At 45.2% G+C, this 12462-nt stretch overlaps 1 protein-coding gene across 1 annotated transcript in view; it reads left to right on the top strand.

Moving 5' to 3' along the window:
- Positions 1 to 10390, top strand: part of Snx6 (sorting nexin 6) — a 40580-nt gene extending 30190 nt beyond the window's left edge. Inside the window, exons 10-14 of the mRNA XM_051146159.1 lie at positions 1978 to 2017; positions 3987 to 4073; positions 4923 to 5082; positions 5162 to 5247; positions 9467 to 10390. Of these exons, the coding sequence (XP_051002116.1) occupies positions 1978 to 2017; positions 3987 to 4073; positions 4923 to 5082; positions 5162 to 5247; positions 9467 to 9520 (427 nt within the window). The 3' untranslated portion in view covers positions 9521 to 10390. The remainder of the gene's footprint in view (positions 1 to 1977; positions 2018 to 3986; positions 4074 to 4922; positions 5083 to 5161; positions 5248 to 9466) is intronic.
- The last annotated feature ends 2072 nt before the right edge of the window (positions 10391 to 12462 follow it).

Here is a 12462-nt window from a genome sequence, read left to right as displayed (position 1 = left end):
CATGGCTACATAGTGAGACACTATCAATCAATCAATCAATCAATCAATAAATATTGGACGCTTCACAAATTTGCTCTGTGTTTAATTGGAAGTCAAACTAAACTTTTTTTAATGTCTTGGTTTCCCCTCCCCTCAAGTCCTGGGACCAAACCATGCCAGGCATGGTGGCTCACACCTTTAATCCCAGCAGTCGAGGCAGGTGGATTGCTGTGAGTTTGAGGCCAACCTGGTCTACAAAGTGAGTCTAAGAGAAACAGAGACAGAGAAACCCTGTCTCAAAAAACAAAAACAAACAAAAAAAGTAGTCTGCCACTGAGCTAAATACTCAGTGCCCCCCAAACTCCCCCATACTTTGTCACAAAGTCCCATGTAGCCCATACATACAAGCTTCAAACTTACTGTATAGCCAAGAGTGACTGTGGTCTCTGGACTCTCCTGCCTCTGCTACCTGACTGCTGAATGCTAGGATTTGCAGGCATGCGCCACAATTCCTAGTGCTCATTTTGAAATTAAAAAAAAAATTTTTTTGTTTTTGTTTCTGTTTGGTTTTTTGTTTGGTTTTCAACAGGGTCTCTGTGTAACTTTGGCTGTCCTGGACACACTTTGTACACCAGGCTGCCCTTGAATTCACAGAGGTCCAGCTGCCTCTGCCTCCCAGAGTGATGGGATTATAGGCATCTTCCCCTGTGCCTGGACACATTGAAGTTTAAACAACTTTTTTTTTTTTTTAACATTTACTTATTTTGTGTGTGTGTGTGTGTGTGTGTGTGTGTGTATGTATGTATGTATGTATGTATGCATGTATGTTTGTATGTCCGTCCGTCTGTCCGTCCTAGGGATGTATACCGCAGGAAATCATGGAATTGAGGCTGAAACAAGTCTGGTATACATGACAGACACCTTGTCTCAAAAATAAAATGGGGGGGCAGAGTAGTACACATCTTGTCCCAGTACCTAGGAGGCTAGGAAGAACAATTTTGAATTCTAGGCTGGCCTTGACCACATTGTAAGACTCGGTCTCATAAAACCAAAAAAGAAGGGAAAAAATTAATCTTAGAACTGGAAAAATGGCTCAGCTTGGTTCCCAACGTGTCTGTGTGTGGCTTACGACCAGCTGTAACTTCAGTTCCAGGAGATGTATCACTCTCTTCTGCACAGATATGGCATGCTCATATTTAAATTTATATTTAAGTTTATACTTCTGCACAGATATGGCATACCTACATTTAAATTTTAAAATTTATATACGCTTACATGCAGGCACATAAAAATAAATAAGGTATATATGTATATATATTCTTTTATAATCTATATATATACACACATATTTCTTTTCATTTGTATGTATATGTTTGTCTGTGTAAGTGTATGACAACTGTGTGCTGGTGCCCTCAGAGGTCAAATAGTGTGTCAGATACCCTGGAGCTGGCGTTACAGTAATTGTGATCTGCAAGACATGGATGCTGTAAACAGAGCTCAGGTCCTCTGGGACAGTAGCAAGGGCTCTTAACTGCCAAGCCACCCACTCCAGGCCCCCTCCCGCTCCACCCTCTTTTTGTTGAGATACATTCTTATTTGTAACTCTGGTGTCTCTCTCTCTCTCTCTCTCTTTCTTTTTTCTTTTTCTTTTCTTTTTTGGTTTTTTGAGACAGGGTCTCTCTGTGTATCCTTGGCTGTCCTGGACCCGCTTTGTAGACCAGGCAGGCCTCGAACTCACAGTGATCCACCTGCCTCTGCCTCACAGGTGCTGGGATTAAAGGCGTGTGCCACCACGCCTGGCTGATTCTGGGGATTTTAAATAAGCAGTTTATTGTTTTAAGTGCGTGGAGTCTTTGGTTAACAGGCATCGGACGCTCTGTGTGACAAAACAAGAATGTCCTTTACAATGTGGTTTGGGGTCATTGTCTCTAAACATTTAAAGTAGAAAAAGTAATCAAATGATGCAAAAATACTAATGAAAGTATTTTTCCCTTGCAGGTTTTTCCTCAAAGTTTCTGAACTGTTTGATAAAACAAGAGTGAATACTAAAATTACAGAACTACTGCATAGAATCATACGTGTATTAACAACTTTGTATTGTTCCCCTAAAACAGTGAGGCAGAGCAGATGCCTCCTGACTTCCACACATGCATTGTCAGACAAAATGAAAGTAATATTTTTAAAAAATTGTTCCAAATGCCAATAATCCCAGCACCCAGGAAGCTGAGGCAGGGGGATTTCCAGTTCCAGACCAAACTGCACCACTATCTTTAAAAAAAAAAAAAAAAAAAAAAAAAGTATTAGAAGGTGGCTCAAGGACTAAAGGCCTTTGCTGTCATGACCCGAGTTTGACCTTTAGAACCCACATGATGGAAGAAGAGAACCAACTTCTACATTTTTTGGTTTTTTGAGACAGGGTCTCTCTGTGTAGCCTTGGCTGTCCTGGACTCACTTTGTAGACCAGGCTGGCCTTGAACTCACAGTGATCCACCTGCCTCTGCCTCCCAAGTGCTGGGATTAAAAGACATGTGCCACTATGCCCAGCTGAGAACCAACTTCTAAAGGCTGACCTCTGACCTTCCACACTAGCACTGTGGCACATGTGGCTCCCATTTTACAACATTTTGCTCCTACTAGAATGAATATGAGCATTCAGGTTGCTCTGTGAGCTCACTCACACTTGGTAGTTTTTCACCTGTGTTTTAGCTACTTGGTGATCATGCCTTTTAAGAAAAAAATAGACAACTTTAACAGTAATTTCAGATATAACCCAGGCTAGCCTTGAACTTTTTGTAGTTGAGGATAACCTTGGAATACTGACAGTCCAGTCTCCACCTCTCTAGTGCTGGGATTGCGTGTATGCACCAGCACACCTGGCCTGGTGCATACACGCAATCCCAGCACACCTGGCCTAGTTTCAGATTTGCAGAGACGTATATAGAGTAGTCGTAAAGGTTATGTACGTATTAGCCAGCTTCCCTGAAAAGGACGGCTTCTGTGTGGCTTATAACGCTTTATTCCAGATGTTCAACTTTGTCAGTGTTTTTGTATGCATCTTGATTGCTTTGTTAAAGTTGAAAATCTTTTTTTCGTTTTTCAAGACAGGGTTTCTCTGTGTAGCGTTGGCTGTCCTGGACTCACTTTGTAGACCAGGCTGGCCTCGAGCTCACAGCAATCCACTTGAGTACTAGGATTACAGGTGTGCACCACCATGCCCAGCTATAATAATTGTTTTAAAGATTTATTATTTTATATATGGAGCTCTGCCTTCATTACACCTTAGGCCAGAAGAAGGCAGCAGATCTCATTATAGGTGGTTGTGAGCCACCATGTGGTTGCTGAGAATTAAAGTCAGGACCTCTGGAAGAGCAGTCAGTGCTCTTAACCTCTGAGCCATCTCTCCAGCCCCACAATAATAATTTTTTTTTTTCTCACAATAATAAGTTTTGAAAACTACCCCCTCCAAATGATCAGAGCCAGATGTGATGGACCACGCCCATAATCCCAGCACTTGGAGGCTGGGCTTGGGGGATCATGCCTTCAGGCTGTCCTGGGCTACATAGTGAGACACTGCCTCAAAAACAACATTGCCTTTGTCCTCATCTCTGTTGTAGGTGGCTGTTCAGGACAGGGTTTCCCTGTGTAGCCCTGGCTGTCCTAGAATTCGCTCCATAGACCAAACTCACAGAGATCCACCTGCCTCTGCCTCCTGAGTGTAGGATTACAGGTGTGTGCCACCACCACTACCCACTTTCCCTTGCCATCTCACCTCACATGCCCTCGTCTGTTGATGAGCACCTACCAATCGCCATTGCAGTAGATTCCATAGTAGTGGAGCTAAATGGATAAGAAAGCCAAGTGTTCCATAAACTCATTAATGTTATTTGATTTTTCTGTTCATTTCCTATTGGAATTACAAAGGACTGGCAGAAAACGCAGATTCTCCAGTGTTTTTACTTAAAGTAGAACGTAACAGGTGATTTAATGCCCAGGTCCCCCTTTTTCAGAAAATAGAAGCTCGGGTGTCTGCTGACGAGGACCTCAAGCTTTCCGACCTGCTGAAGTACTACTTGAGGGAGTCTCAGGCAGCTAAGGTAACTTTGTCTTTCTTCAGAGAGTATTGGGTGGAAGGCTGGGAAGATCTGATTTAAGGGGATACTAAGAAGCTGTGTGTGGTCTCTGTCATGGCTGGGACCCCAGCTCTTGATGAGGTGCGCAGGAGAAGTGAGTATGAGGCTAGTGCGGGCTCTGCAGTAGACCCTGTGCAAAAAGATGAATGGTACATGAAAGCAACTAAAGTTGGTTCAGATGGTTATTCAGCTCTGTGCACAAAGTACAAACCCTGAGTTGTAATTTTTTATTTATTTATTTATTTGTTTTTTGTTTGTTTATTTTTGGTTTTTTGAGACAGGGTTTCTCTGTGTAACCCTGACTGTCCTAGACTTTGTAGACCAGGCTGGCCTTAGACTCATAGAGATCCATCTGCCTCTGCCTCCCAAGTGCTGAGATTAAAGGCCTGTACCACCACACCTTGCCCTAGTTGTAAATTTTATTTGTTTTGTTTTGTTGTTTTGTTTTTTTGTTTTTCGAGACAGGGTTTCTCTGTGCAGCCTTGGCTGTCTTGGACTCCCAGTGTAGACCAGGCTGGCCTCAAATTCACAGCAATCCACCTGTCTCTGCCTCCCGAGTACTGGAATTAAACCTAGTTGTAAATTTTAAATGAGTTGTAAAGTGTGTGACTTGTTTCAATTTAGCTGTTATTTTTTACAAACATGTAGAGACTGGGGGCATAATTAGTGATGAAGTATGAGGCCTTGTTCAAGCCCCAGAACAAAGTATTTAGAAATTCCTGCTGTGTAGTGTCACCGCTGCTACTGGTGGTGGTGGTGTGTGCATCTAACTGCAGGAAGGGCACAGCGCACACTGACTGTTGTGTCTTTCAGGACCTCCTCTACAGAAGGTCTAGGTCACTGGTGGACTATGAAAATGCCAATAAAGCACTGGACAAGGCGAGAGCAAAGAACAAAGATGTTCTACAGGCTGAGACTTCCCAGCAGTTGTGCTGTCAGAAGTTTGAAAAAATATCTGAATCTGCAAAGCAAGGTACTGTTGTCCACGGGCCTTTCAGCGCAGGGCGAGCCTTACAACGGGGTCGTTCTAATCACTTTATTTTTATTTTCAGAACTGATAGATTTTAAGACAAGAAGAGTTGCTGCATTCAGAAAAAATTTAGTGGAACTTGCAGAACTAGAACTGAAGCATGCAAAGGTAGTGCCATTAAATACTTAAATTTTAAATTAAGCCAGTTATATAATAGATGCTAGTCCTTTGACCAACGTCCTAGAGGAGGTTGACACACTGTCCTCGGTTTGTTTGGATGGGTTTTTTGTTTGTTTTTTGTTTTTGTTGTTTTGTTTTTTGTTTTGGTTTTTCGAGACAGGGTTTCTCTGTGTAGCTTTGGCTGTCCTAGACTTGCTTTGTAGACCAGGCTGGCCTCAAACTCACAGTGATCTGCCCGCCTCTGCCTACCAAGTGCTGGAATTAAAGGTGTGCGCCACCACAGCCTGGCTTTGGATGCTTTTTTTTTTTTTTTTTTTTTTTTTTTACACTTCTGTGTGTACACATGTGTGCATACTGTGTGGAGGTCACAGGACACCCTCTTTGGGTTTGCTGCTCCTCTTGTATAGTTTCCAGATGGAAGTAGGGACCGAGGCCTATGCAGGAAGTGTTCTTACTTGATTAGCCCTCTCGTTGGCCTTTATTTGGGGTTTTGCTGTTTCGAGTACTAGGATGGCATCTAGGTTCTGTACAAGTTAGTGCATTCTGTCACTCAGCTACGTCCCCTCCTGACAGAATGGGAATATGCTGTTTACTTGTTGTTGTTGAGGCAGCTTCTCACTCTGGGCTCAGCTAGAGCTCACTGGGTAGACCAGGCTGGCCTTGAACTCAGTGACCTTTCTGCCTCGGCCTCTACTTGAGAGGTTGTTCTCTGACCTCCACACATGCTGAGACACACACGCATACATGCTTACACATACAAAATATTGTTTTAAAAAATATACTTGGTGTTTGCCAGTTGTGGTAGTGAATGCCTGTAGGATGCACTTCAGACACACACACACACAAATAAAACCTATCTTTTTAAAAAAAAATAAAATGTCTCATAAGAAAAAAAGCCATGAAATCAGTCAGTTTTCTTTTCAGTGGGTGAATGGATTGTGGTGTATTCCTGGGTAGGCTGTTACTCCGTGAGAGCAACAGAAGGCTATCAAGTCCCGATAGAGCAGGGGGTTGTTGTTTTGGCTTTGGTTTTCTCTCCAGACAGGGTTTCTTTTTCTTTCTTTCTTTCTTTTTTTTTAGATTTATTTATTTATTATGTTTATGGTGTTCTACCTGCATGTGTGTCTGCAGGCCAGAAGAGGGCACCAGATATAATTACAGATGGTTATGATCCTCCATGTGGTTGCTGGGAATTTAACTCAGGACCTTTAGAAGAGCAGGCAGTGCTCTTAACCTCAGAGTCATCCCCAGCCCCCCAGACAGGGTTTCTTTACTATTGCCTTAACTATTCTGGAACTAGTTCTGTAAACCAGGCTGGCCTCCAACTCACAGAGATTTACCTGTCTCTGCCTCCAGAGTGGTGGGATTAAAAGTTTACAACACTGTAGCCCAGCAAGATAATAATTTTTTCTATTATTTATTTTTATTTCAGGTACATTGGTGTTTGCCTGCATGTATGTCTGTGTGAGGGTGTCAAGAGTCTCTGAAACTGGAGTTACAGACAGTTGTGAGCTGCCGTGTGGGTGCTGGGAATTAAACCCAGGTCCTCTGGAAGAACAGCCAGTGCTCTGAACTGCTAAGCCATCTCTCCAGCCCAAGATAATTATTTTTTAAAACCCATCAGTGTGTGTTGGAGAAGTGGCTCAACAGGCAAAGAGCACTTGTTCTTGTAGAGGGGGTGGGTTGGATTCCTAGCCACCCACATGTGATTTGCCCTCTTCTGGCATCTAGAGGTACCAGGCATGCATGTACTAAAAATTTTTTTTAATCGTGGATGGATTTGCTTGAATCTACTACTAATATGCTAGCTGCCGAATGCTGATCTTCACTTTTCTTTTAGGATACTGCATATGTTAGGCAAGCATTCTACCACTGAGCTACAGCCCTGCTTCAAATGTTGATCCCTTCTCTTTCCTCCTCCTTCTGCTCTCCCTCCCTCTCTTTGCCTTTGAGACAAAATCTCCTAAAATTTACTCTGTAACCTCGGCTTGGTTTAACTCTTGGCAGTCCTCTGTCCTGAGTTCCGGGATTACGAGGATGTGCCCCTATGCACAGCTCCGTCATTATGTGTTGGGTGGTCTGAGCAAGAATGGCCCTATTGGGCTGGAGAGATGGCTCAGAGGTTAAGAGCACTGTCTGCTCTTCCAGAGGTCCTGACTTCAAATCCCAGCAACCACATAGTAGCTCATAAGCATCTACAATGAGATCTAGTGCCCTCTTCTGGCCAGCAGACACATAAGCAGTCAGAACATTGTATACATAATAAATAAATAAATCTTTAAAAAAAAAAAAAGAATGGCCCCATTGCAGGTGGTGGTGGTGCACTCCATTAATCCCAGCACCCAGGTGGCAGGTCCATCTCTGAATTCAAGGCTAGCCTGGTCTACTGAGTCAGTTCCAGGACAGCCAGGGCTACACAGAGAATCCCTGTCTTGAAAAAACAAAAACAAAACAAAAGACCCCATAGGCTCATATAATTGAAAGCATCCCTATTAGAGAGTAGAACTCTGGGACTGGAAAGATTAGGAGCTTTGCCTTCTCACTGGGGCTGGACTTGATGTTCCAAACACCCAAGCCAGTCCTAGACTCTCTCTGCCTGTGGATCAGGATGGTAAGTCTCAGAGACTGCCTGCCTGCTGCCATGTTCCCCACCGTGATAGTGAGCTACCCTCTGAAACTATAAGCAAGCCCCCAATTATAATGCTTCCTTTTACAAGAGGTGCCTTGAACATGGTATGGTGGTACACCCCTGTAATCCCAGCAGCAGACAGAAGAGCCCAACCTGGTCTCCAGAGCAAGTTCTAGGACAGCCAAGGCCACAATGAGAAAGCCTGTCTTGAAAAACCAAAAGGAAAGAGAGAGATGCCTTGGGTACGGTGTCTTCACAGAATTAGAACAGTGACTAAGGCATATGGCATTGCACTATAAGAGTAAACTTTTCACTGCATGTAGAGGTTTATAGCCCCTGGGAGTATGAGGCAGGAGATTGTCAGTTTGAGGCCATGCTGGGCCACATAACAAAGCTTTGCCATTTCAGACCTGAGGTGTAGTGGGTGGGAGGCAGGGAAGACTCAACAGATAAAAGCACTTGCTTCACAAGCCTGATGACCTGAGTTCAGGGCCTGCAACCCAGATAAAAAGCAGAATGTGGTGGGAGCATCTGTAATGCCAGATGGTGGCTGGCTAGGGTTTCTCTTGCTGTGAAGAACCGTGATCATGGCAGCTCTGGTAGAGGAAAACGTTTAATTGGGTCTCCTATACAGGTGGGAGGCATTGCTGCATGCAGGCAGTCATGGCGCGGGAGAGGCGCCTGAGAGTTCTACCTCTGAATCAGCAGACTGCAGGAAAAGAGAGAGAGAGAGCCACTGGGCCTGGCTTGGGCATTTGAAACCCCAAAGCCCATCCCCAGGGAAGTGGTCCCTCCGACAAGGCCACGCCTCCTAGTGCTGTTCCTAACTAGTCAACTATGAGTCTTTGGTGGTCATTGTTATTCAGCCCACCCCAGTGGGTGTGGGAGAGTTGAGACAGGGTGTGTGTGTGTGTGTGTGTGTGTGTGTGTCTGTCTGTCTGTCTCTCTCTCTCTCTCTCTCTCTCTCTCTCTCTCTCTCTCTCTCTCCCTCCTCCTGGCTGTCCAGAACTCACATAGCTCTACCTGCCTCTACCTCCCAAATGCTAGGATTGAAGGCGTGCGTACCTTGTTGTCCCTTTCACGTACACCTCTTAAACTTTAAAGCTAGGTCAGATGTTCTACAGATGGCTACCTGCACATGAATTCCGTAGAATACTTTTGCCTGCAATGTTAGTGTTTTTATTTTAAAATACGAGTTTAATCGCCTCTCATACAATCAGAAGTCAGTTCACTACTTGACCCTGGACACAGAAGTCTTTGGAGACAGGGTTTTTTGTTTGTTTGTTTGGTTGGTTAGTTGGTTGGTTTGGTTTTTCAAGATGGGGTTTCTATGTGTAGCCTTGGCTGTCCTGGACTCCCTTTGTAGACCAGGCTGGCCTCAAACTCACAGTGATCTGCTTGCTTCTGCCTCCCAAGTATAGGGATTAAAGGTGTGCGCCACCACGCCTGGCATCAGAAGTCGTATAGGACCCTTGTCAAAGGGTATCAAGGGGCCAGGCCCAGTGGTTCCTGACAACAACTCTTTCAAGCTGTCAGGGCTACAGAGGCTCACGATTAATTTTGTTTCCGCTTTTCTAGGGCAACCTCCAGCTGCTGCAGAACTGCCTCACTGTTTTAAATGGAGACACATAGGCCACACTCACTTTCCGTTGAAAAGGGCTGCCTTCAAATCTGGTTTGTTTTCTGATGATGTCCAGCATCTGAGCTCACTGGGAACAACAGACAGCGGGCACGGTGCGTTGGCTCTTCTTCTGAGAGACAGTGGAGCTGCAGGGCTCACTGCCACCCCGCTGGAGCGTGACCGTCCAAGAAGCCCAAAGTTCAACCTTCTTTCTTTAAGTAGCCTGTCTTAACTGCGTGTTTATTTCCTACGTGGCGACTTTATGGCTGCCGGCCTTATTTACCTATGAATCACTTGTCCGATTTTAACATCCTCAGAGTACGTTGTTCACACAAGATAAAGGCCTTTCTGGATTTTACTTTTTTTTTTTTTTAAAAAGACATTCTGTGTTCTTTTATGTATCCGTGTAAAGCATCTTAATGAGACTTACTTTGAATTAAAGAACTTAGAAGTTTTGGGCCAGACTTTATGTAAGCTTTATAAGTATGATCTCTGAATTGAGAAGCAGATGCGTTAGTATGTTTGCCTTAAATTGTGGACTAAACCGCTGTTGTAAAACCCCCAGGGACGCCAGGGGAGTTTTAACTGCGTGCTCCTTGTATCGCTCTGGAATTTGGGGTAGTGATAATAAATCTACTCCAGTATTATGCTTTACAGTGCAGGTCTTTTTTCTGTTCTCTTTTTTCCCTTCCCTTATTTCTTTTGAGATGGCCACTTGAACCAAGTTCACCAAAAGCTTTACCGTACAGTGACCTGGTCTCCTGGGTCGGTGTACTACACTAAGGTGCGGCTGGACAGAGGCAGGCAACCACTTCCGAATTGCAGGAGCATCCCAGTTCCAGAATCCCACCCCTAGCTCAGCCAGTTAGCCCTGAGACATTTGGTTTTTGTTTTTGTTTTTGTTTTTTAAGATTTATTTATTTCAGTATACAGTTTTTCACCTGGATGCATGCTTGCAAGCCAGAGGGGGGCACCAGATTTCATTATAGATGGTTGTGAGCCACCATGCGGTTGCTGGGAATTGAACTCAGGACCTTTGGAAGAGCAGCCAGTGCTCTTAACCTCTGAGCCATCTCTCCAGCCACTAGCCCTGAGACATTTGTCACGGAGCCACTATCGTTTTCTTAGTCCTTTCCTATTTGGAAACTATTGGGATTTGGCCCGGGCGACCCTGGAATGGATTCCTACTTTGTTTACATTTCTCCAACCATCTTTAAGATCGTTGCCATGACTCCCACCCAGTGTCTCTCGGCTGCATGTTCTCTTGTCCATGTCCTGGTTAGTGTGCCCTCTGACTGACATGTTTCCCTGTGCCGTTCCAAGTCTGCTTCTCCTGTTGTTGGTGGAGAGATCCTCTCCGTCCTTCATGTACGTGACCGTCGCTGGTAGAAATACACACACACGATGTCTACTGGGGCTGAGTGCAGAGCCAAGAGTTCTTGTGCTGGGATTTGGGTCCAGCCCTCACCAGCTGCCCTTGTGGCCTCAGTTGGGTTTGGGCAAGATCCTCTTGTCCTTGGCCTCAGGCCTCTGCTGTGAAGGACATGCTGACCTACCTCACAGGGGTGTTGTGAGGATTAATAAATGTTGGTACCTCGCTTTGGAAATATGAAGGTGCTGTGTAAATGCTGAGAGATAGTAGCGGCCCAGACTGTACAGTGGCTCGCTTAACCATTGGGTTTTTTTGGTTTTTGTTTATTTATTTTACTTGTTTTTGGAAACAGAGTTTCTCTGTGTAACCCTGGCTGTCCTGGACTGACTTTGTAGACCAGGCTGTCCTTAAACTCACAGAGATCTACCTGCCTCTACCTCCCGAGTAGTGGGATTAAGGGCATTTGCCTGCCCATCTGTCTGTGTGTCACAGGTGTGCAGTGACAGAAAATGAGTGAGAAGGCCAGAAAGGGGGTGATGGGGGGTGAAGAGGACATAAGAGCTTCTGAACCAGAGCCTCTGCGTGGGTACTGGAAAATGAACTCAGGTCATAGGGAAGAACAGCCAGTGCCCCCAGTCACCAAAATATCTCTCCAACACCTAAGCTGTGTTTTTACATGAGTGTATGTAGTGTGTGAGGGCAGAGAGCTTGGTGACAGGGGAGGTGCCTGCTAATGAGGTTTCTTCCGCTGTGGGGTTGTGAGGATCAAACTCCAGCTGGCTGCAAGTGTGTTTACCCCCTAAGCATCCATGGCAGGCGCTGGCTTCATTGTCAAGAGTGCCTCCTGGCATAGAGGGTAGATAGGAGCAGCAGTATGTACTAGCTTGCTGGCCTTGGGTAGGGTGCATAACATACATCATGAGTGGACAGTATGCAGGGCTTTCTCACTGACCCCTTGAAAATAATGTATGCTGCTGGGCCTCATGACACATGCCTATAATCCTAGCACCCAGAGCCAGGTGGATCTCTGAGTTTGAGGCCAGCTGATTCTACAAAGAGAGTTCCACAAGAGCCAGGGCTTCCCAGAGAAACTCTGTCTCAAAAAAGAGGTCCACAGATACACACAGAGAATCCTGTCTCAGAAAAAAACAAACAAACCAAAACTGGGAGACCAGGCGTGGGAGTGCACACCTCTATCCCAGAAGCAGGTAGATCCATGAGTTTGGTGCCAGTCTAGTCTACATAGGGAAGTTCTAGGCCAGCCAGGGGCTACATAGATCTTGCCCGCCCATCACATACTCCCCCGCCCCCCAAAAAAAGGATTTGGGGGACAGCAAGGTGGCTCACTGGGTAAAGGTACCTGCTACCAAGCCTGACAAACCTGGGTTTGACTCCCCAGACCTGGGGTGAAGAGAATCAACTCCAGATGTCAGCCTCCGCCCTAAACCGCCATGCTGTACAAGGTGTGCACACATGCACTGGACTAGGTTAATTAATGAAACCCAGTGCAAAAAGAACATACGCAAGTGTAGCTCTGGGGCACACTGAGGAAAGCTTCTGTGTGCTTATAGAACAGGTCAT

The sequence above is a fragment of the Acomys russatus genome, chromosome 1 (genome assembly GCF_903995435.1).
Source record: "Acomys russatus chromosome 1, mAcoRus1.1, whole genome shotgun sequence".
Taxonomy (NCBI): domain Eukaryota; kingdom Metazoa; phylum Chordata; class Mammalia; order Rodentia; family Muridae; genus Acomys; species Acomys russatus.
This window is presented reverse-complemented; position numbering and strand designations above follow the sequence as displayed.